Source organism: Pezoporus occidentalis, unplaced genomic scaffold (assembly GCF_034315485.1).
Source record: "Pezoporus occidentalis ecotype Australia unplaced genomic scaffold, CSIRO_AGI_Poc_V1 ctg69, whole genome shotgun sequence".
Lineage (NCBI taxonomy): Eukaryota > Metazoa > Chordata > Aves > Psittaciformes > Psittacidae > Pezoporus > Pezoporus occidentalis.
The window spans coordinates 1,429,224-1,452,052 of NW_026916041.1; the positions used below are offsets into that span (position 1 = coordinate 1,429,224).

At 40.8% G+C, this 22,829-nt stretch overlaps 1 protein-coding gene across 9 annotated transcripts in view; it reads right to left on the reverse strand.

Moving 5' to 3' along the window:
• Positions 1-4,059: 4,059 nt before the first annotated feature.
• PAG1 (phosphoprotein membrane anchor with glycosphingolipid microdomains 1) overlaps positions 4,060-22,829 on the reverse strand; it is a 111,715-nt gene continuing 92,945 nt past the window's right edge. For all 9 annotated transcript variants that reach the window (XM_062641557.1, XM_062641558.1, XM_062641559.1 and 6 more), the window contains 3 exons: positions 20,669-21,258; positions 15,873-15,932; positions 4,060-14,057 (listed from right to left, as the gene is read on the reverse strand). In XM_062641557.1, the coding sequence (XP_062497541.1) occupies positions 13,707-14,057; positions 15,873-15,932; positions 20,669-21,258 (1,001 nt within the window). In that variant the 3' untranslated portion in view covers positions 4,060-13,706. The remainder of the gene's footprint in view (positions 14,058-15,872; positions 15,933-20,668; positions 21,259-22,829) is intronic.

The following is a 22,829-nucleotide window of genomic DNA, read 5'->3' on the forward strand; positions in this document are numbered from 1 at the left end:
AAGTGTTACGTAGCACTTTGCATTTCTTAATATACTGTAATGGAGATAATATGTGTTTTAAAGTCTTGCATTCGTGCAGATTTGGCAAGAGAGCAAGGGTGCACAGATAGAGACATTTTTAACTGAAAGTACATGTGCTCGCATAGGGATGCAGTCATGGTTGCTTAGTCTCTAAATGAGTTCTTACTTGCACTGCTCCAGAAGAGAATATGTGCTAAGTATTTATTCAGGCTCATTTTTTCATGCTACAAATAGTTGTCATCATCTCACCCCACATACAAGTTTCAAGACACAAGCTGTCAGAACAAACTGGAACAGTTTGTGTCTGTGAAAGGTGACCACCAGGAAGCATCTGCCTGTCTTAGGTTGGTCCCTGAAAGGGGCTGGCAAACCATTATTATTTTTCTCTGTGTGCTGCACTGACTACCTCAAGCAGTTTTTTCTCAGTACGTTGCCTGTTTGAGAGTCCTCTGATGGCATCTAATTCCATTAGTGGTACAGGGGACCCAGGCACTCAACTCTTATTTTGTGTTAAGAATCTAGGACTTTAATATCCTCACAAGTATCCCCCATAAATGTTAAAGTTTGGGTTGTTTTCTTTTTGCTTGGTTGGTTCTCTGAAAGCAAGTGGAAAGTTGCTCAGCTTGAGTCCTAAAAGGAATAATTTGTAGTTTGAAGATTTTTTTAGACTAACCTAAAATTACTTAATTTATTAAGAACATGCCTCTGCAGCCATCTTAGGCACCAGGATAGTGATGTTGGTTTTAATTTTAACGTATATATGACTGAAAGTTACGTGATATCAAACCTGTGATTCTCTGTCTTCTCTCCCTTGCCACACGTGCACACGCATAATTAAACAAATAAAATCACCTAATTACCTCCCTTAAGTGTGATAATTACCAAGTTTGTGGCCAAACCACATACATAGCACCTCCCTCTACACAGGCTTGCTTGGCTCCAGGGAGGCTCATTAGCTGGGGCTTGGTGCTAGATCTGCAGGACCAAGGCTGGAGCTGTGCTGCAGCAGCTCAGAGGATGTTACGCTGTGTGCCAGAGTAATATGCCAACTGCGTGTTCTGGTAACATGGGCTTCAAAAGCAGATTGTGTGTGAGCTAGGAGGCTCTAGACACCACATGTATTGGATAGCACTGTAGATGAACCCAGGAGGACCGAGCAGGGATTTGGAAGCCATGGAAAAAAAAATCATCTCACTGTCTAGAGTATCATAACGATCCTATTGCAATGAACAAGGGAGAATTGACTTCACACTCACTCATCTCCCCAGTAAGTATTTTAGTTGCAGGTTACAAAGGACAGGATCCTTGTCATCTTACTTTCCACTTAGCAGTCTTTATAGCATCACCTACAGATACCTCATAGGCATGTGGCCATCATCATCTTTCAATTATGTATTAAACCTCTAAGTGTTACCTAGGCTGCAAAATCTGGAGGGGAAAAAAAAAAAGTTTTACATTTACAAATACCCTCAGGTACTTTCTATAGTTTCTTGCTTCTTTTATGATTAAAAGTGACTGATAAAGTTTCTGGGGAAAAAAAAAACAAACACAGAAACTGTCACAAAACCACATGATTAAGCAATTAAAGATGAAGTAATTGAAAATAAGATCACAATAATTCTTTTCCACAAGAATTCCCTTATTGGGTGAATGAGGTGGCTGGATGGGCTCCACTTAAAAGAGTCCAATGGGATAAGGCCCTGGAGAGAAGAGGGGTCCAAGAAACCTGACTGATATGCAAGCTTCATTTCCTCCAAGGTCAGGAGCGATCCATCCTAAGGAGCAGGAAGTCAGGCAAAAATGCCATGAGGCCTGCATGGGTGAACAAGAAGCTCCTGATAAAGCACAGACAGGAAGCATAGAAAGGAAGCATACAGAAAGTGGAAGCAGGGAAAGGTAACCTGTGAGGATTATAGCAACACTGTACAAGCATGCAGCCCTCTAACCCAGAAACAGCCCAAGGGTTATTCTACTGCTGACTTAAGTGATGATGGGATTTACATTCTATTTCAGTCACATCTGTAAATATGCAGATCTTGACTACTTTGGTTAATAAACTCTTTAGATGGGACTATTTCAGAAGTATCTATTACAGCTCTGATAGGCTTTCTAGCACAATGACACACATGGGATCCCTGGTTTCTGCCTGAAATGGCAGTTCTTGCCTATCAGTTCTTCCACAAAGGCTGCACAGAAATTCCAGTTGTGTGAATTATATGAAGGGTCAATATTATTTGTATAATAACTGGCTGAGAAGAAGTAGTGGTAAAGAAGCACTCAGCTAGAGTGCTAGGAAGAATAGCTATTCATGAAAGATCATGTTACTGCAAAATTGGGCTTTTGAATCTAATCTGTCAGGTATTTTCTACCAAGTACTGTCAAGCCACTCTTTAGCTCCGACACTTTCTGGTTCAATATACTGTTACGTTCCATGAACACAGGGTGAACTCTGAGTCTTTGAGTGAATGTGTACCCAATTATAAGTAAATTGACAGTCACGCTTCACAGAGAATAATGCCGTTTTAAACACCAGGTGTCACTGCAGTATACTCTCGATTGCATACCAAGCTCCCTTTAGGTTAACGCTTTACTTTCAAGCGGTGTCAAAGATCAGTGAAGAACAAAGATGCGCCTACTTTCGATTCCTAAGTGTGTGCATGCAGCTACATGATTAGCCAGAATATGGGCAAAGTGTCCAACACTTCAACCAGCCACATTTATAGCTCTATGTGGTTGGCCTCAAACCTGAAGCCTAGCCACTATAATAGAACTATTTTATGGCTGGTACCAAATGTTTGGAATGAAAAAAAAAAAAAAAATAGTGTCTGTGCCACAGTTCTCTTGATAATAATAATGCATGCATTTTGCAGAAGAACAGCCTGTACTGTGTAAGACTCAGCAGTTACTTCATAAGAAAATTATACCAGATTACACATTTTGTAGCTCCTTGATTCATAAGCAAACATTCAGTAAAAAGCAATCTTCCTTTAAATTATCGAATCCTGAATGATATTTCACATTATTTTTTCTTTGGATTTATATGTTTCCTATTAGATCTATAACCTTTTATCTTTGAGCATTAAAATATACTCACCCAGACTAAAGAGCCATCACCTTCACAGTGAACAGATAGTATTTGCCTAGTTGACTCATTTTTTTCAGCCTCTCAGCTCAGCATAACTAATCCATGGCTGCACTGTTAATTTTCCAGGAACCTGTTCATCAGTAACTACTCAGTATTAAAAGGATAAAGCTGCTCTTCTCTTATCTGTAATTAAAGATAATGAGGAAGAAGGTGCAGCTCATAGAGAATGCAAGTCCCAGCAGGCTAGGTACTAATTCAGCCTCATGCTTTAACGTACAAAGAGGTCTTGCTCCACTGGTGCTCTTAAAAGGTGACGTTTCCTTGTCTTAGACTTACATGCAGAATCTGTGTTTGTTACATACTAAGCTGTGGTCCTAACTCAGTGGCCTCTGAAATGCTTCAGGATGCTTTCAAAATGTTTCTGCACAAATTAGTTTTGCCATTGACAGTGCAGCAAGTGGCTGGGGAACATTACCTGGAGAGCATCTTTAGCAAACAAAAAGGAATCAAATGCCATGGCAATTTCAGAAGATAATCCATAAGGCTGGTAATTGCAGCCCCTTAAAAATGCTGAAAGCTGCACAACTTTCAAAGGCTTAAATCCAATATACTTACCTGCATTAAAGAGCATAATGCCACTATTTTAGTGCCACTATATTCAAGGAAGTTCCTGCTTTAGTCTAGAGACAATTTAAAATTGGTGCTGTTGTGTGCATGCTTGAGTCTTAATGGGATTGTGGCTTTGGGAGGAGTAAAATGCTATGTAACACAAAGAAGGCTTAATAGTTCTTGTCAGGTAATGAAATCAGCAAAAAATGCACAGAACAAAACAGAATTCTATCAATGCAGATTTAAAAACCTGCAGGAAGAAGTGACTACAAGGACTGGATAAAATATTTGTTAAGAAAACACCCAAAAAAGGCATGGGTTAAAATACTCCAAACACAACAAACCAAAAGACAAAGCTTATTTATTGTGTTCTATTCTGCCTGGCTATTGAATTTATATAGGGATTTCAATCCCATGAATTTTGCCAGGATTTTTGAATTAAACTCATTTCATTGCAATGTAATATGTTTCCCATTTGACAGAATTTACATAGACTTCCAATAAGTTCAAAAGTTATTTGCAAATATATTAACCAGAGAAAACGGCAGAGCCCCTTTTAAAAGCTTTCAGAGAATACAGTACAGTTTCTTCAGGGTTTTTTTTTCTGCATATAAACAAGTAAATATTAGGATACTACTGTACATAAATAAAACCAGTATTTTATATTACTGACCTATGTTCTTACTTTTAGGTAACTGCCTCATATGTTTACGTAGCATTCCCCCCCCCCCCCCCAAATATTTACATAAAACTTATCTACATTTACAGTAAATAACCATAATTACCTACTGTGCTTTCAGCAGCCAAAAGCTGAATTGGCTAGAAACATCAGATGAAGATTCTTGGAATAACGGTATGACTAAATTACATCAACTCGTGTATACTACTACAAAATGTTGAGAGGAATTGCATGGCATTTATCAATTTACAAAATGTAATTTAGTGTTGGATCTGAACTTCTCTAACAGTAGGATAAGCCCGGCAATTACAGTCAAGCTACAATTCAGGGAACATACATTCTGCAAAACTACAGTATTTCAGTGTCTGCAGCAGTGTTAATAAAACTATATTGATTTCAAACAGGTAGCAAGCCAAATAACCCATCATATAGCAAGCAAGCCTCAGCCAGTGCCATCTCAGAAGTCTGCATGCACCGACTCCAGCTTTATATGGACAGTCATTTTTTAATGTATAGTTATTTCTTCGAACTGCTCTCACTGCCTACAGGTCTGAACTATACAGGACATTTAACTGTATTCACACTAAGATAGCCAGAGGTAGTTCTAATCCTCTTTATTTCAGAAGCTCATAGTGGTTTGAGGGTGTTTTGCAGTTCTGCGTCAGTGACCAGAGAATCAAATGGTTGTCCAGAAACACACTTTGTGCGAGAACATTATGTAAGAGAACACTGCTGGAAAACCAATCCAGTAATAAGTATTTTTTCTATAATAAAACAATGGATAAAATAAAGTGCCTGTAATTACAAATATTTATCCACTATGTTCTAAGTATGCAATGTTCCATGTACAAAGCAATTTTATGCTGAAGCTCATATCGCACCCAATTTAAAGTGACTCCTACTGAGGCATGATTTTAATAATAGCTATTAGAGATAATTAACCATATACCAGACTATATTTTTATTGTTCCTATGGAAGTTATACCAATTCATTAACATAAAAGAAAGTATTTGTCACTGAAAATACAAACAAAAATACCTAGTACCAAACCAAAACATTTTCTAAACTCTCTTAGGGTCCAATCCTGCACCCTTGTCTCATGCAAGTAATCCTCTTCAAATTAAAGTTAGGAGTTGTGTTTGTTTGTTTGTTTTTGCTAAAAACCATCTGTGCAAGTCCAGATCTGCACATGGTACTTACATTAACGCATCTACATTTGTCCTTTTAGGGTTTATGATGGAACAAAACCATGTATTTAGAATTCATTTATTAATTTCATTTATGTTGATGTGGAGGCTTGATAAAAGATCAGCAAACTGCATCATGGTGGGGCAGAGAGGACTTACCCCTGCCTCTAGGGGTACAGGGAATACTGAGAAGAATAAATAGTTCCATCCATCTCCTGTAAGATTCTTGGAAACTTGACCCTTAACCGTAACCTCTTCTACCATAAAAATCTTTCTAAACAGGTAGTCTGTGATATAGGTGAAGTGCAATTGTTCCTTTTACCTCTCCCTTCCCAGCTGCTGCAGTAGGCTATCCCTGTCTTGCCCCACTAGTAAATATTCTTTCCTGGGCTATTATCACACTTTCACCAAGACAGACAAGTCAGACTGAGGAGACACAGCTCACATCCCCATTTCTTAAATAAAGGGGTCAGGACTGTGAAGCAAAGGGCACTCCTGAGTAGTCATTGCCACAGTGTAGTTAACAAGCCCTGCCGCAAGTCATGAAGGTGGTATGTGTGGAAACTCGGAAGCCACCAGAGCGATCCAGATGCTCATTCAAAGACTTGTCTGATGGTAGGATGTTCTGAGGAGACTGGTTACGTGATGGTTCTCAAATAGCCTCAGAGATAAAGACCAAATTCCAGTATCCTCAGATATGGGACAAAGAAGGTTCCTGTGCTCTTATGGGTTTTTTTACTAACACATTTAAACATTGTACCGTTTCACCTCTTATATACATCTTTCCGTGTCAGTTGAGTGCTTGCAGGCTACAGAACTTTTTGCCTTGAAAGAAAGTGAAGACCTCCACAGAAGTCTGCAAGACAGGAGGCAATTTCCACAAAACAACTGACTTAAGTCCAGGCTCCTAAATCTCACAGGCACATTAAAAAGGTCCCATTCAGAAGTGTGATGTGACACAGTTTCTGTCCTCTCTGGACAACTGCCATATTTCATCAAAGACAAAAGAGGTGCTTTGATGGTGATGGCTGATGAGGAGGGGAGTTCATAAATAAGAGGGTAGTCCAAATGTAACTGATGCTGAAAGTTAAAATGTGAGTCTCTGTAGACATTGGGAAGTGAAAACATCAGCACGGTATTTTTTTTTTTTTCTAAGTAGTAAGATTTGTGAGGATTAAAATCCCCTTTCCAGTATTACAAGATTAAAATGACAAGAGTTGGTAATGTTGTCTGGTAGTGAATGGGATGCGTCCTGAAATCCAAATGAAGCATTTGGAAGTCAAGTGATACTTACATACTCTGTAAATCATCTAAGCAGATTGTTGCATTATCCTAAACTGTAAGAAATAACAGCTGCCCCCTAAACTGAACAAAGAATCTCATTTTATATTTTCTGTAACAAATATATGCTCATTAAAATTAGACAATTAATTTGGAGAGACAAAACCCTTGTCAGACTATGCTAATGTAACCATAAGTGAACATAACAAATGAAAGCTGCCAGTATTTAGGAATGTGTATGGCAAGAGAGTACCACATACAGTAGACAACATGCTGTGCAGTAACAGTGAGCATTTTAACAGAAACATCTTTATTTTTAGGCACTTTGCTATTATGTTTGTAGCGATTGTCCCGGCCAGTTTGAAACCAAACACCTCCAGAAACAAAACCTCACAGCCTGAAAAAACAGAATGGAAGTTTAATATTATTTTTAGACTGGGCACAGGCCAATGGGTATGTAATACAAATCGGGGTGCTGGAATGAGCTATTGCGAGTGGGTCAGACCAAGCAGGGCATTAAATTGTTCTAGTGATTCTGCTTACAACACCTGAGCTGGATCTTTTACAGTTAGCTTAAACATATGTATCTATATTGTGCAGACACTCTTGCTGATGTTTGGCTTACATCTAAAGTTTATGAATTAATCAATAGGAACCTTGTATTACAAATAAGCTTTCATCTTTCTGCTGTCCACAGGAAAAGAACAGTGTCTAGTGTATATGATACCCTACTGCAATCCTGGAAAATTACCACACATGAGATTAATTTAATACTTCTGGTATTTAATACTTTTTGTAACCCTGGGATCTTTCATACTGACCTAACCAATAGGGGTTCTCTCTCCTTTAAGAAAGGGAACCCTGTGCTTTCACCTCTGTGATGTTCCATCCATAGCATTTATCTTTAGCATAATCCCCAACATATGTTGCTAGCAAACTGTTTAAAATACCTTTTTTTTTTTTTGAGGCCGAGATCTGTTCAAAAGAGATGCTACAAATCAGCTCCAGCACCAGGGTATGACATCATATTAATAACAATGATGCTCCCTGCTCCCAGGAAGAAACCTGCCCTTGAACGTCTTCAGCACATCACCACAGGAGCACCTGTCTGGCTGAGCATCTCTCTGCAGTCTCCTGTTTTGCAGTAGACTACACACATTAAGTTACTTGTGAGGCACATAGCAGCCTTATTCAGGCATGCTCCAACCTAAATAAATAACACTTGCCTGAAATAACTGGTAATTTGCCTAACAGCAAAAGTCTCCACATTGGAGTGTGGCACAAATGGAAATGTCTGTTGCAGAAACAGATTTCTTACAGCCATATTGCAAACAAATATATATATGAACAATAGGAGACAGCAAAAAGTCCTTGAGCTGGGCTCTATGATGTTTCCAATCCCACACTGCACAGATGAGAGGCATGTCTCTCACTGCTTTCAAGCCAAGCCATTTGGCCTGAATTGGCTGCTTTCGAACACCTGTGGCCCAACCTAGGCTTGTTACGTTGGTGACTACATTCTGGATGTGTGTGGGATAAGAGACAGGACAGCGCTGCCAGCCTTTTGTAGTCAGAATAACACAGTTAACGCAAAGTTCTGGGAAGCAGACAATACCAGGGAGCACTCCACGTCACAGCTTTACACGTCAGCTTCCAGAAAGCACATTGAACCCATTTACCCAGAATCTTATAAAAGCACCGTTGAAAGGTCGAAGAGAGACCACTGTGATCAGCATTGAGCAGAACTGTGGTCAAGACAGTGGACAGGAGCTGTTCAGGGAGCCATGGAGAAGCACGCAGCCCAGAAGAATCCCTGCAGGATGGATTCCCTGAAGGCACAACAGACGAGGGCTTAGAGAACAAGGCAGCTGGTCCTCAGCCAGGTGCTGCTGTGGGAGTGGTCCAGCTCTGGGTGACTCATGAATATGAATCCCCACACCCACTCATCCCTCACCCCATGAATCCTGCTACATATAAGCAAGCCTGCAATTGATATTAACAGAAAGACTGAAGCAACTCATTGTTCACAGCTGACATGAACAAAGCCCACCACCTCCCTGAATGCTCACTGTTCAAAAAATTAGGTTCTTCAAAAGGAAACCTTTTAATTCTTATTGCAAAGCTTAGTCATCATAGCTACATTACTGGGCTTTTTGGAGGATGTTTGCAAGAGACTATTGCTACTGTAAGGCCAAATCAAGGTCCAATACCTTTACTGTGTCTCTATAAAGCAGTTTCCAACTTAAACAAGTAAAAATTGGGGTTGTCCGTTTGAATTAAACAAGCACAGTGTGGAAAGGTGTATGGGAGTACTAGCTACTTAGTGAAAAAGGCACTATAACTGATCTAACTGTGGTAATTAGGTACATACCTATGCTACAGGTATCTGCAAAGAATCTATTTCTCTCTGTGACTGAGAAAGCAATTCTGCACTCGTGATGGTAGGAAAGGGGGACTGGTTTATGAACGGGGTTAGCACTGGTGTAGGTATGTGGTTTAGGTATGTGGTAAGAACAACTCTCACAGGAGACACAGATTCATGGAAGAGGCGTCCAAACTGCATTTCCTATTTCCAGGAGGAAACCAGAAAAGACCTTTTCACTAGTGCAGTTATGCATGTTACATCTTACAGCTTGTCTTGGCCTTACTGTGGCAATTTGATGTCAGATCTTATACAGTTGTGCTTAAAAGTGGAGGCAAAGAAATAGACTCTGAAGTTTCCCCAGGAAAGATTACCACATAATAAATACTTTATTTTGGATCCTGACATTTTATTCAGGGGGTATAGTGAAAGAGGAAACAACAGCAATGAAGAGACAAGCAGAAGAGACTCCCTTTTCTTTACAGTCAGATTCATCTATTTGGGGATTACTGTCAGAAAAATCTTTCTATCCAATATATTAGTGAAAAGGAAGCATTGGCAACAGCCGTACAAAAACAGATCTTACTTCTGGGAAGAGGGAACTAAACCATAAGCTTGATTCTTAGTCAAGAGATGTAATTATTCACATAAGAACCTTGGACTGAATTCTAGAACATTTTTCTTTAGCATTAGACTACCTAATGGATAGTGTAGGAGAGTTACAGACTCCGTCCTTGTTCAGGAGATTAATTTCTTTTCACAGCTCTCAAGAGTTCGATGTATGCAGGGTCTCAATGGCTGAGGGCAGGTACACATCCCTCAAGCAGCAATCCAAAAATCTGAGCTCCTTCCCTACCAGCCTGAAGGTCTGGTGGATGATGAAGAGGTTGTGACCAGCTTGTCATTTAAATGGGAAGGAACATGCCAGCATCACAGGACTGCAGGGACAGAACCAGCTCCCAGTGCAAGGCTGCACGAGACAGGTTAAAAATAGAAACAAGCAAAAAGATAAGGGGAGGGGTTTCACTGAAAAAGGGAAATCATGGGATCTCAAGAAGCAGCCCTTGGAACAGAGGAAAGGAAGGAAGGAAGAAGCTGAGTCTCATGTCCCTTCCTCCAAACCAACACTCTTGGATCCTACTCTAAAACACACAAAGAATGGCTGGGCAGCCCTCTTCCTTTCTTTGACTTGCTTCTTAATGAGGGCACTTCTGGAGTGACGGTTGATTGTCTTCTTTTATACCTTAAAATTTTACAATCAAGAGTTCAGTGTTACTCTTTGCTGTTGTTAACTGGTGTGATCTCTTTTCTTTAACTGGTCTTAAGCTAGTGATCCTGACAAACCTCATGTTGCTACTGTTTCTCCAAAAGCAGTCGTCTATGTAACAAGTTACACAATTCTTAAGGTATAACTTAAGGGATAATTACATCTTGAGATGTATTTGGGAATTTCAGGAGTTGAGGTATGCCTGCCACTATGTTGCAGGAGTCAGACTGAGGACTACATATATAAACCTGTACCCCTGAGCAAGGAACAGACAGCAAAAACATAGTTAAGGACTTCAGAAATTCTCCAGACTTAGCACAACAGATCTTCTGAAACATGGTGTATCTTATCTTTGGCCTTAAACAGTGTGAAGCAGAAGAACAGTCAGAGGCAAACTTCATGAATTCACATTCAAGGGAACAGAAACAGAAACATTTTTTGAGGGAAAAACTCCAGAAAGGAAAACCAGTCAGCTTTCGAAAGCACTGTAATGAAGTGGAAGCAATGATTTGCTGCAGCTGTGGAAGCATGGCAGCATGGTCATGAGCAAGATGGATGTAGACTTGTCTGAACTGCTTCTCCTCAAAGGAAGAGAGTCATAGATCAAGCATGCTGCACTCTTGCACGAGGTCAGGATCCATGCAGTTTCAATCACCCCGTGTTTGACTGCACACTTGCACTGCTTCTCAGAGCCGCAGTACTTACAGGCAAAGCCCATAAATCAGTACACTGCTTTCAGTTGTAAAGTTATTTCTAATAAATGTGCGTAACCAGATCTGTATTTGCTGTCTATAGCACCAAGTGATATTGGATGCTGGCTAGTGATCTGAGAAGGACTCAATCTGGTATATCAAAACCCAGTACCAAGTGAGCTGAAATGAAACCTCTTTTGTCTACTATGGAATAAACCAACCTCAGTTTATATACTGTTTATTACAAATGAAAAATAAACTACTCTTCAAGCACATGCCAGATATTACGTATGTGAATGTATTTGAATGTTACCAAGTTTGGACTATAATTTATACTTGTGTCCAAATTACACGTGTATGCTTATTTACATGGGGATATATGCACATGTGTACACATAACCAATTCACTGCTGCTGGGCTATTCTTGTACTATTGTACTGTTCATTCACAGAATAGCGCAGTGGTTGAGGTTGGACCTATGGAGATCTTCTGGTCCAACCCCCCTGCTAAAGCAGGTACACCTAGAGCAAGCTGCACAGGATTGTGCCCAGGCAGGTTTTAAGTATCTCCAGAGAAGGAGACCGCACAACCTGTCTGGTCAGCCTGTTCCAGTGCTCTGACACCCTCACAGTAAAGAAGTTTTTCCCCATATTCAGAAAGAACTTCCTGTGTTTCAGTTTGTGTCCTTTGCCCATTATCCTGTTGCTGGGCATTACTGAAAAGAGTCTGGCCCCATCCTCTTGATATCCATCCTTTAGGCATTTGTGTGCATTGGTAAGATCCCTTCTCAGGGAACTTGTCTCTTCTCCAGGCTGAACAGGCCCAGCTCTCTCAGACTTTCTTCACAGGGGAGATGCTCCAGACCTCTGACCATCTTTGTGGCCCTCTGCTGGACCCTCTCCTTTGTCTTTCTTGAACTGGGTAGCCCAGAACAGGGCACAATACACCAGGGCTGAGTAGAGGGGCAGGATCACCTCCGTTGACCTGCGGGCCACACTCCTCTTAATGCACCACAGGATACCATTGGCCTTCTTGGCCACAATAGCACATGCTGGCTCATGGTTAACAAGCTGTCCCAGTGACATGTCATTGTACTGTTCTTGAAGAAAACAAAATTATGAACCCAGCACCTACTTATTTCATCCAAGATCTGTACTCTGCTTTTAACAGTAACAGAGTAACTCGGTATCCTTGCAAAGCCAGTGGCTTTCAAACTGCTTGTCAGAGCCCCAAAGAGTTCTTGTTTGCCCTCCTGCTCCTTTTAGCAAAGGAACAAGGAGGACCACTGCCTGCCCCAGACTAAGTCCCACTGTCTCTTCTGCCTTTCTTTTGCCCTCTGTCAGTTCATAGACTCCACTATTTTAAGCTTAAAACCAGCAAAACATGATCCACATCCCTGCTGAAGATAACAACAACAAAGGCAGTTGTTCATTTACATACTTCTGAAATAGGAAAATAGAAATTAAAGGAAAAAAACAAATTAAGCCAAAAGAATGGGATTCCTCCTGTTACATAACACAGTAAGTTAATCTACAAAAACTTTGAAGATGATAACCAAAAAATAAAAAATGTAATCCACTCTGAACACAGTATGTAGATTTTCCTACATGATAAACTAGACAAACATATTAAAATATTTCAAGTCTTAAAAAAGGGCAAAGCTATTCAAAAAATGACTCAACACTATTAAGGTTAGACTAAACATTATACCAATGCATTCATTTGCACAACTTTTTGCAACATGACAATTGTCTGCTGCATGTTTACGTAGGTATATGTGTGCATGTGAGGGGAACACAGCAAGAATATTAAAGAGTGTCACTTGCCATTTTAAAGTGGTATTTCACAAATAATCAAACAAAACCCCACCCAAACCCACCAGTACACATCTCAAATATTGCAAGTCACATTCTGCAGCCCTTGACATATAAAAAAAGCTGACAGAATTAATTCAAGTACATTTGGAGTAGGTCCCTTGTGAAGTACTGCTGTTTGCACTTTAGTTGCAATGAATGTGAACAGAGCTCCCCAAAGGACCCGGAAGTGAGCACGCCTTCCCCAGCCCTGCAAAGTAAGTCTGAGTTGAGGTACAATGATCCGTGATTTGCTCAATGTTGTGTGCCCAAACTTGAATGAAAATGATGCTTGAAAAAGTGTTTCTTTGAAGAAAATGATATAAAATTAAAAGCTAGCTTTGTGGAAGCAGTCTTTTTGGTATGTAATCCTATCAGGATGACAAGCATGGCACTCCTTCCCAAATTCTGGTTTTCTTGGAGCTAAAAATAAAGAAGCTTTTATGCTGTCCTGGTCATCATCCTGACCTGACGTACCCTTTCCTGTGAGCCTCCATCCACCACCCAGAATAACCTAGTCGGTATCGCACCCTGGCTGAAACATACATAGTTTCTTCACAACTTTTGTTCCCTACTTCGCTTTGTTCCTCAATGGGAGAAAAGCTTCTCTCTCCATGTTTCACATGTTCCTTTGAAAATACCACAGGAGAAATTAGCCCGCCGGAGTAGTTAAAGCCTGGTGAAATCCCTGTGGTGCTGCAAGTCCCCTATGCTCTCATAGTCATTCTCTCCTAAAAGAGCAGAGTGGTTTGTGTTAGGCACAGACAAGGTCCTGTCTTCTTCTTGGCTCACTGACTGGATCGCTTCATAATCAGGCTCCAGCTCCCCATTTGGTCTGTCCGCTGACTGAGGCACAGTGGTAGTACTTAGGGCGTTCTCAAAGTCCTTCACACTTGCATAGAGGCCACTGCAAATGGATGGGGACCTCTGAGATGCAATTTCTTGAATACAGGTGTAGGGAGAATCCAGTGCCTTGAGGACCTGTCCCGGCTTACTCACTGATGAGTACATGGCTGAGATCTAGGAAAAGGAGACATGTGCTAAGTGTTTAAGCATGGCATAAAGCTTGCATGCCAGTTTGTAACCCTTCCACCACAAGGATGTCAGTTACTTAAGAAAAGACAGGATTTTCTAATAAAACATATCTAAAAAAAAATTCTTACAAACCCTTTCATTTCTGGCATATGTTTTATAAACTGATTTTCTTTCAAAAAAGAAAGAATATTTATAAATGTAAAAACTGGTTGAACATTAATCCCTTGCAGGCACATTAAACATCGGACAAAATGAAATGGCTTTATACAACTTTTGCTATGGTGCTGGAGCCAGCTGCCAAAGGGATGAACAGGTTTAGCTGCTGTAATGTAGGAAAAGGATGCTGTCTCATCCTTGGACGTTTAAAAATTATTAATAATTCCAATGGTAGTTGGCTACATTTAGAGATCCCAACAGGAGAGTAGTTATTTGTTGTGTTCATAGGCAGGACCAAAGAGGCATGAAGTCATGTGAAGAAAATATTAAAAATCAGGAGATAAATTACCCACACCAGAAAACAGCAAATAGTCAGTGCTGATCTTGAAACACAAAGTCTGTTCCATTGACTAAACTGCCTACAGAGAGGAGCTGCATCTCAGTCACTGCGTATCAGCACTTAAAACTAGAGACTGAAACCTTTCAGCTACTATAAAAACATGAGAGGGAGTTGGGAGTCTTTGAGGAGGTGGCATGCTTAAACAAGTGCACTGAGGTGGCCCTTAATGAAAAGCTGAAGGAGAAGCCCACATCCACACATGTCCCTCTGTTCAGGGTTGGTGCTGAGTGCAGGGAGCCACCCTTGACTCCCTCTCCCAGTCCAAGTGGATACCAGCCCTTGCACAGGGCAGATGGATGAAATTCCCTTGCTGCTTCTCTGCTACCTAATATTGCAATAGCAGTGTAGCTCTTCTCTTACATTTAAAGTCTTTCCCAGGCATGCAAGGCCACTCTGGATTAGGTATCAATGCAATGAAAATAGTGTATTGGCATGAAAACATCCACTGCCATTAAGCACCACTGAGAGATGCAGATGAACCAGATCACTTCTGTTAATTCTATATGTTTGTTTTTTTAATAGAGACATCCAATTGCAGATGGCAATATTTCTTACTTTTTACTGCTTTTAGCCAACCAATCCAAAAAAAGGCTTTTCTGCCCATCCTTACTTAACCCTCTCCAGCAACCCAGTTCAAAGATCAATTCATTCATTAACACCCGGGAACACTTCACTCAGCAGAAAGCATTAGCTTGCTCAGCTCATTGCCAAGTTTGTGTTTACTTTTAGGCTCAGAAACATTTTGATAAATTGCATGGGTCTACTGGAGATGATCACAAGCAACCTCATTTCTGTTTCACTTTTCTGTCTTTGTTTCAATCTCCTCAATTTATTTTAATAACAGTTTATGTTCCAGTGCTTTTATTGTGCTTCTGTTTATTTCCCAGAGCCCCAAACACTTTTTGTGGGGAAGGTGGAGCATGTTTCAAAAGGCTACTGATTATCATCCTTAAATAAAGCTTGTAATCCAAATCAAGAAACCTGACCAATGATAAGCTAAACGTGGCCTCCTGTTATTTTATGACACCATTTTTTAACTTATTGGCCTGATATAGCCATATGCTAGAATAGTTCTGATTTCAGGAATGTGGCAGTACAAACTGTGCAGAGAAACTTTAGCTTTCATTTTCCCTTCAGACAAATTTCACCTTTCTTAGATCCTGCTTAATCATGCACATCTTATGTTAATTTCTGCCTGCAAAAAGGTCTCTAGTTGGTTATTGAATTTTGTGCAAGAAACCTACCTCATCTTCTGTAAGAGATGGATCTTCCTCACGAGACTTGTAAGACATTGAACTATGCCTCTGTAAAACAGGAAGAAAGAAGAAAAAGCTCATCACCAGTCAACAGTGTGAAACCTATAATAAAGTGTTCCTATTACAATCAATACATTCTATTTTATAGTAATTTGCTCACTCGTTCCATTTTACATAGCAAATATCCCTAATATCCAGAGTACATCTCTGGAGATAACAGCCTGGAGTATACTAGAGCTTTTTAATGTTATCTGCTCTTGTTCTGACCTGAAAAGGGTAAAAATAATGTAATGGTTAAAACAAACTCTGCTCCACTGTATCCCTGCCTTTACATTTCTAATGAAGCAAGAAAGAGTCTGCAAAGGCTTTTGAACTATTAAAAGTCAGCTGTTGTGACACGCTAGTTGGCCTTCCATGTGATTTTCAGATATGTTTTCAGATGACAAAAGAACAAACCTGACATCTTCCTGATAACTATTACCATGCAACCAGTGGATCCTGGCAGTGCTGCAAGGGAGGTGCTGTGTCCTCTTCCCACAGGAAATGCAGCAGCTGTGCACAGATCATAGAATGATAGAATGGTTTGGGTTGGAAGGGACCTTTAAAGACCATCCAGTTCCAAACCCCCTGCCATGGGCAGGGACACCTTCCACTAGACCAGGTCGCTCCAAGCCCCATCCAACCTGGCCTTGAACACTGCCAGGGACGGGGCAGCCACAGCTTCTCTGGGCAACCTGTTCCATTGTCTCACCGCCCTCACAGGGAAGATGCACAGCAGACATGCAGAGGTGCATGGCAGCAGCACCTCACAACTGCTCAGACTGCAAACTCAGAAAAGGCCTGCTGCAACCCACACTGAGATGGGCAGCTCAACCCTCAAAGCATCTGCCTGGATGCAGTTCACATTTCCAAGTTCCTAAAGAGTGAAGGGTTTGGTGTCAAGTCTAACTTCAAACATGTAAAGCACCATGTAGAAATTAGGCCATGAAACACTGGGGGAAAAGGATTTTTCTCTTTTGAAAAATGTCTTATGGCCTTTATGGCAACAAAACCCCTTGCTTTGTCAGAGCAGCCATGTGATTCCTCCTCCCTGGGGCGAGAAGGCTTTGCTGGACTCCTGCTCCACAGTGATTCAGAGGGAACCTTCCAGCGCTGTTTCTAAAGGGCCATATTTTAGAGTTGCATACAAATTCTCCACTTAAAATACTTCAGAATTCCTCCAAGTGCAGACCAAGGTGGAGAAGCAGAACCATTCTTAACACAGTCAATTAAATACTGCTTTCAGACACATTCTATACACACAAGACCTTTTTTTCTTCTTTTCCCCCACAGAGGCTCATTACAACAGATTCTTTCCTACTTCCATTTTTCTTGTTGTTTCTAATCCTGGTAAATACCAGACTTCAAACCCCTGGGGCACTTGTGATGAAGACCCTGACCCAAAGCGCAAGTCTGTGGGCTGCTCCCCAGGAGGCTTCCCTCCCACCTGACAACTCCCTCGCTTCTTTATCACTGTCTGGAGAATGCACTCTTTAAATTGTAGTTTGTTTACTCACAACAACAGAAAAAGAAAGATGAAAAGGAGAAGTTCAAGTGGATTTTGGTCTTTTCTGCTTCACTACAGCAGCTCAGTTTAGTCTTTATTTGCAGGATGTATTTTACGTTCAGGAGTAAGTTACTAATTTCATCCTCACACATTAGAACAAAAATGTGCTTGCAAAATTCTTCAGAAATTATTTTCTCTCATCAGTTTGTCTATAAGCACCACATGTCAGGACCTCTTCTACAGTTTCCCACTCAAGTACTGACAAATACCCCAGGGTGCTGGCAGTCCTTTTCTTGTTTCCTTGGGACCCAGAGTTCTTTCTTCTAAATGTGAAAGCTGTGACACATTAATTTTGAAGGATATTGTCATTTTGGAAACTGAAAAAAAACGAACTTGCTGCTAAACATTTTGTACCTAGCAATGTTATAAATTATGCTTCAAGCCTCAGCACAGCAACACAAACAAGCATGTGTCCTTATTTGCCTTCCACTTTCTTTTTGTTCCTCGACAGCATTTGATTTTTTTGCTCTTTGGCTCAGCTGCTGCTCCAGATTCCGGCACTAGAACAAGAAGACCATTCTCCTCTGGTACATCTGTAAGAAATGCTTTGCCCATCCTCAAGCTGCACAAGTCTGAAATCAGATGGCAGCAGCCAGATGTACACATGGAGAGCATTTCTACCAGTGCTCACTCTGGAAAGACTAGGGTGAAAAAGGAGATCCATAATCTTGAATAAAGAAGGAAGAACTACAGAAAAACTATTCTGCCTCTCTAGTTTTATTAGAACTATGTCCAAGTTTTTCCAGGTGATAGAAGCCTGAAAGAGCCTTGTGCTGTTAAAGGTGTCTTGCTTCACCAAAACCTTCCAAAGGATTTGGTTGGGTCATGGCCAATAACCAAGTTAGATTATTTTTCACCCATTTTGCACATTTGGCTCTGGAAATGATTATTTACCCTTTTCAAATTGTTATATACTGGAACAGTCTCTGGCTTCATCCACCCAGCTCTCTCCCAAACAAGTGTGCTTCAGGAACTGGCAAGGGCTGCCCTCATACAGGGTGAGACTGAAACAGCTTGGACATGGTCTGTTTTCTCTCTGTTGGCAGGTGCAAGTCTCGGTTACATGAATAGGCTTCCCACCTGTCCGTTCTTTGTGCCCTACTAAAGCAAAGCCTAATTGTGGGGAGAAAGACTTCCACAATTTACACCCACCCTCTCTATTCATCAGGGTCAGGGCAGAAGGTTGAAAAACTTTGGGATATGGATATAATGTTAAGCAGGGAGGCTAAGTAGACTCGCAAGAGAGGAAGCAAAAAGAGACGGCTCTGGAGTCTGTTTAACTAAAAGAGTTATCAATATAACATACGTTTCCATAAATATCTTGCTTTTGGTTGCCACACTGGAAGTAACAGGCATTGCTCTGCATTGTTGGAAGCAGCAAAATAGAGGGAAAAATTATCACCACCACAACAACAAACAATCCCGTAACCACCTCTCCACACAATGCCAACAATAATGACATTTATATATTCCATCAATTACCATTTCCAACTCTGCTGCAGCTGTAGCTCTCAAGGGCAGGACAGGAACATGCTTCAATGCATAATGCATGTACCTAGCAGTGAATGCGGGAATGATCTGATGCTGCTGAAGCTTTAACTCAGGATGGCTTTAGCTCTGAATAAATTTTAATTAGACAAACACCTTTTTTCTGGCACTTAGGGGACTGCATGTGTCATCTCTTGATTAATCCTTCAAAACCTGAACCATTTTAATCAATTCCCACTCCATGCAGTTACTGACACTGCATACATGGTGTGCTGGGGAGCTACAGAGTTGCAAATGCTTTTCCTTTGTATTGGTGCCTGGGAAATACAATGATTTTCTGTGAGTCTTTTCACACCTGGTAGGAAAAACGTCACTGTTACAGAAAGCTGTTTCTCTAAAAGTTTAATTAGAAATTGCATATGGCCTGAATTTGGGAGGGGGGAGTGGTGGTGGGTTATTGTTGACAATCACATCTTAATTTCTTGCTTAACGAGCTCATTACATGTAAGAACTGAGGAGTCCAGATAAACAATTTTTATATTAGAAGTAAAATCTTCATTTAATTCACTTTGACTGTACCGTGCTTCATAGGTTACATGAAGGTGTTTTCCTGCCCTCTGCCTGCATTACTGAAATACTTCAAATAAGAGAACAACCAGAAAAAAGTAAGAACACCTCAGCTCTGCTATGATTTTTCAGGTAAATGTTTACATTAAAATTTCACATTGCATCTTAAAGATTTTTTTTCCAATTTTCATCAGTGCCTATTATTTGATGCCACAGACACTAAAACTATATTAAGCTGCTAAAAATCACAGTTCATTCACAATGAGTAAGAAGTGACCTAAACTAGTTCTGAAAAGTGCAAAATCAATCAGTTTAGGAAAAATCTACCCAATGATCTGAAAGCATCCTTCAAATTAATTCTGGTTAAAAACTAAATACGGGAAAATAAATTGTTGAAAATTTCATCATTCTATTTTTCAATGAGTTCCTAGGCTGGGATGAAGAAAAAGATGCTGAAGAAAACATAACTTTTGGCCAAGATTTCAGCAGGCAGAAATTTATTTACATGTGACATACAGAATTTGACAAACATAAAAGCCTACAGTTGCAATCTTTCTCTCTTGCTGTCCCTCTCTCCTACAGTGGGAGATGAGAGAAGTGACTTTAAGCAGATGCTTAACACTTGCACAAGCTAAGTCAAGGTAGCCCAACAAAGGAGGCACATCTAAAGTTAGGGAATCTACCAAGAATTCTCCCCTCCCCTCTCTATAAATTGAGGTTTCATTAGAAAAAAAAAACAAGGAGGGAGAGGGATTCTGAACACGATATAGATGCTGACAGAGATACTGGATACCCATTGTAATAGTTCCCACAAGTATAATACCATTAAATAAAGAAGCAGAGTCCTCCTGTGCAATTTCTGCCTAATATTTGGAGAAAGCCTTAATGAAGAGCATACTGCAACAATCCAAAATATGGACAGGAACAGAATGAGCACATGCCTATAATGCAAACACTATACTGTACATTTTCATATTTATGTATTTTACAGTCTTGCATCACCTTGAGTGTTTTTGTTTCCTTGGCATTTTTTTGTTATTAAAGAAAAATAAATCCTCTCCCACCCATATGTTCTCTACCATTATTTGGCTGTTTGACAAGGACAAGTATCTGCAGTATTTACCTTCTCTGGTTTACTTGCTCCTTCTGTCACTTCTTCTTCCACTTCTTTTTCTTGCACATTCTCATTTTCATCGAGAAGCTTCATGGGTACTGGCGGGGGAAGCTCATCTTCTACATCTGGCGTGTTGTCAAGAGGGCTTTCTGAATTAGCACTTTGACGACTTTTCTTATTTCGGTCAACAGATGCATATTCTGCTGATTCAGTTCTGCACTCAGGAATCTGATTCTGACCTTCAGAAACTGTCAGTGGAGCCTCTGATTTGCTGTTACAGCTCCCTTCCATGCTGGCTACTGCTCCAACATCTTTAATTTCCTTCACAGTTTCATACAAGCAGTCTTCAACTATGTTCTCCTGAGAGGAGCTGTCTTTCAAGACTTCGTAAGGCCCTTCCGTTCCAAGACCTTGATCATTTTCTGCATTTCTAGCTGAGACAACGGTTTCCATGGTGGTATTAGGGGGAATACTGGGTAGTTCCCGGCTCTGGTGACATTTTATAGACTTTCCAAGACTATCCTGTTGATCTAGCAGATCAGACGTCTGTACTTCTTCATAAGGCTGGATACAAGCAGCTGCACTGTCCTCTGAGAGTACTAGAAAAAAATATAAAGAAGTATTTAAAACAAATGTGTAACTGTAAGGTGAGTATAATTTGGTACCTTTCTACATCACTTTGGTTTTGCATCTCGCTGGAGAGGAGAAGTGATTCTAATGCCTGGAAATGTCTAGTGGTCATCATGCTTTTTGTTGATCAAAAGGTTTCAGTTACAGAGATTTCTGCACTCTGCTGTTAAAATATCTTTCTCACAACATCTTAAATATTCTGTGCAGCCCCAAGTCACATTATATAGCAACAGCATTCACAGTGGGCACAGGAGACAGGTGGGTAAGTGCAGGTGGGCATGTACGGTCAGCTGGCTTGTACTCAGTTATACTGAATGCTTAACAGACTGCCCAGTAGTCTCAGATGGGGAACACTGGTAAGAGGCCTCAAACCAAACAGCTTTGAAAACAGCCTTGTTAGATTTCCCTCCTTCCATTTCCCTATCCTTTGGAATAATAAAGGAAAGCATTCTTGCTTCCTCCCTGCCCAGCCTTCGCCTTGTTTAACATGCTGGACAAATTCTTGTCTGTGCTCAGCCCTGCCGCAGTCAGCTCCCTGCATGCTACACCAGAAGCTCCTCCAGTGGGAAGGCTATGCTATACTTCTGTTAGTCTCACAGCACATAATGTAGGTTGACAACCTACTAACGAGCCAGCCATATACACAAAAGAGAAGACTAGGCTTCAGAAAGCAGTGTTAGGCAGAGCATGTTATTTTATGTCCCAGACTGGGCCACGTGTTGCTGTCACTAGAGGGACTTAGATCTATGGGATTTCTCATCTTACAGTGCACATGCATGACATTTGCCTGCATTCAGGATGTATGCATGAGCACATACAAGCATGTTTCAGGTAGTATATAGCATGTAACTATTATGTCACACAATTCTTTGAAAAATCACTTCTGAATAGCTTTACTTTTCTTAGCACAGTTCCTATGGCTCCTACTATCTAAGCAAAATCAAACCCATTCTTCCTTTAGCATGTTTGACATGAAGACATAAAGAATCGCTGAAGCAATCAATACACTTGATTTCATGGTCTGCTTTCTCTGGTGCTCAGGACATGCAGACTCAAGCAGTCAGCACTCGCAGGGAGCTGCACCCTGACAGCAAAACTCAGGTTGGAACTGGGAGGTACGAGATGGCAGTCGCTGTCTGAATGGGAGATGGGAGGAGGAGAAAAGGAGAACTACCTTCTCCATTCACCTGGCTCCTACATACCACCTGGGGAAGAACAGGAGACAGGCAAGGTGTCCTACTCAGTCCCCAGGGTGCCTCCAGACTTTCTGAAGGACATCAGGAAGCATCCTGGAGAAGCTAAAAGATGTTCTCCCTTCCTGGCCCTTGCTCCCAGGGATTTCTGTGCTGTGCAGGCCCCAGAAAGCACCCACCCCATTCAGCCTTAGGGGGATAATCAGAAGCAATGAGCTTGTGTTTCTGTGCTCTTGTGATTAATGGGTAGTAGCACAGAAGGGGTTGGTGTAGATAAAGGGTTGGCAGGTTGGGTAAAAGAAAAAGCATTTGATGGTGCTACTTCTATAGCCTTGCCTCTGTTCAAA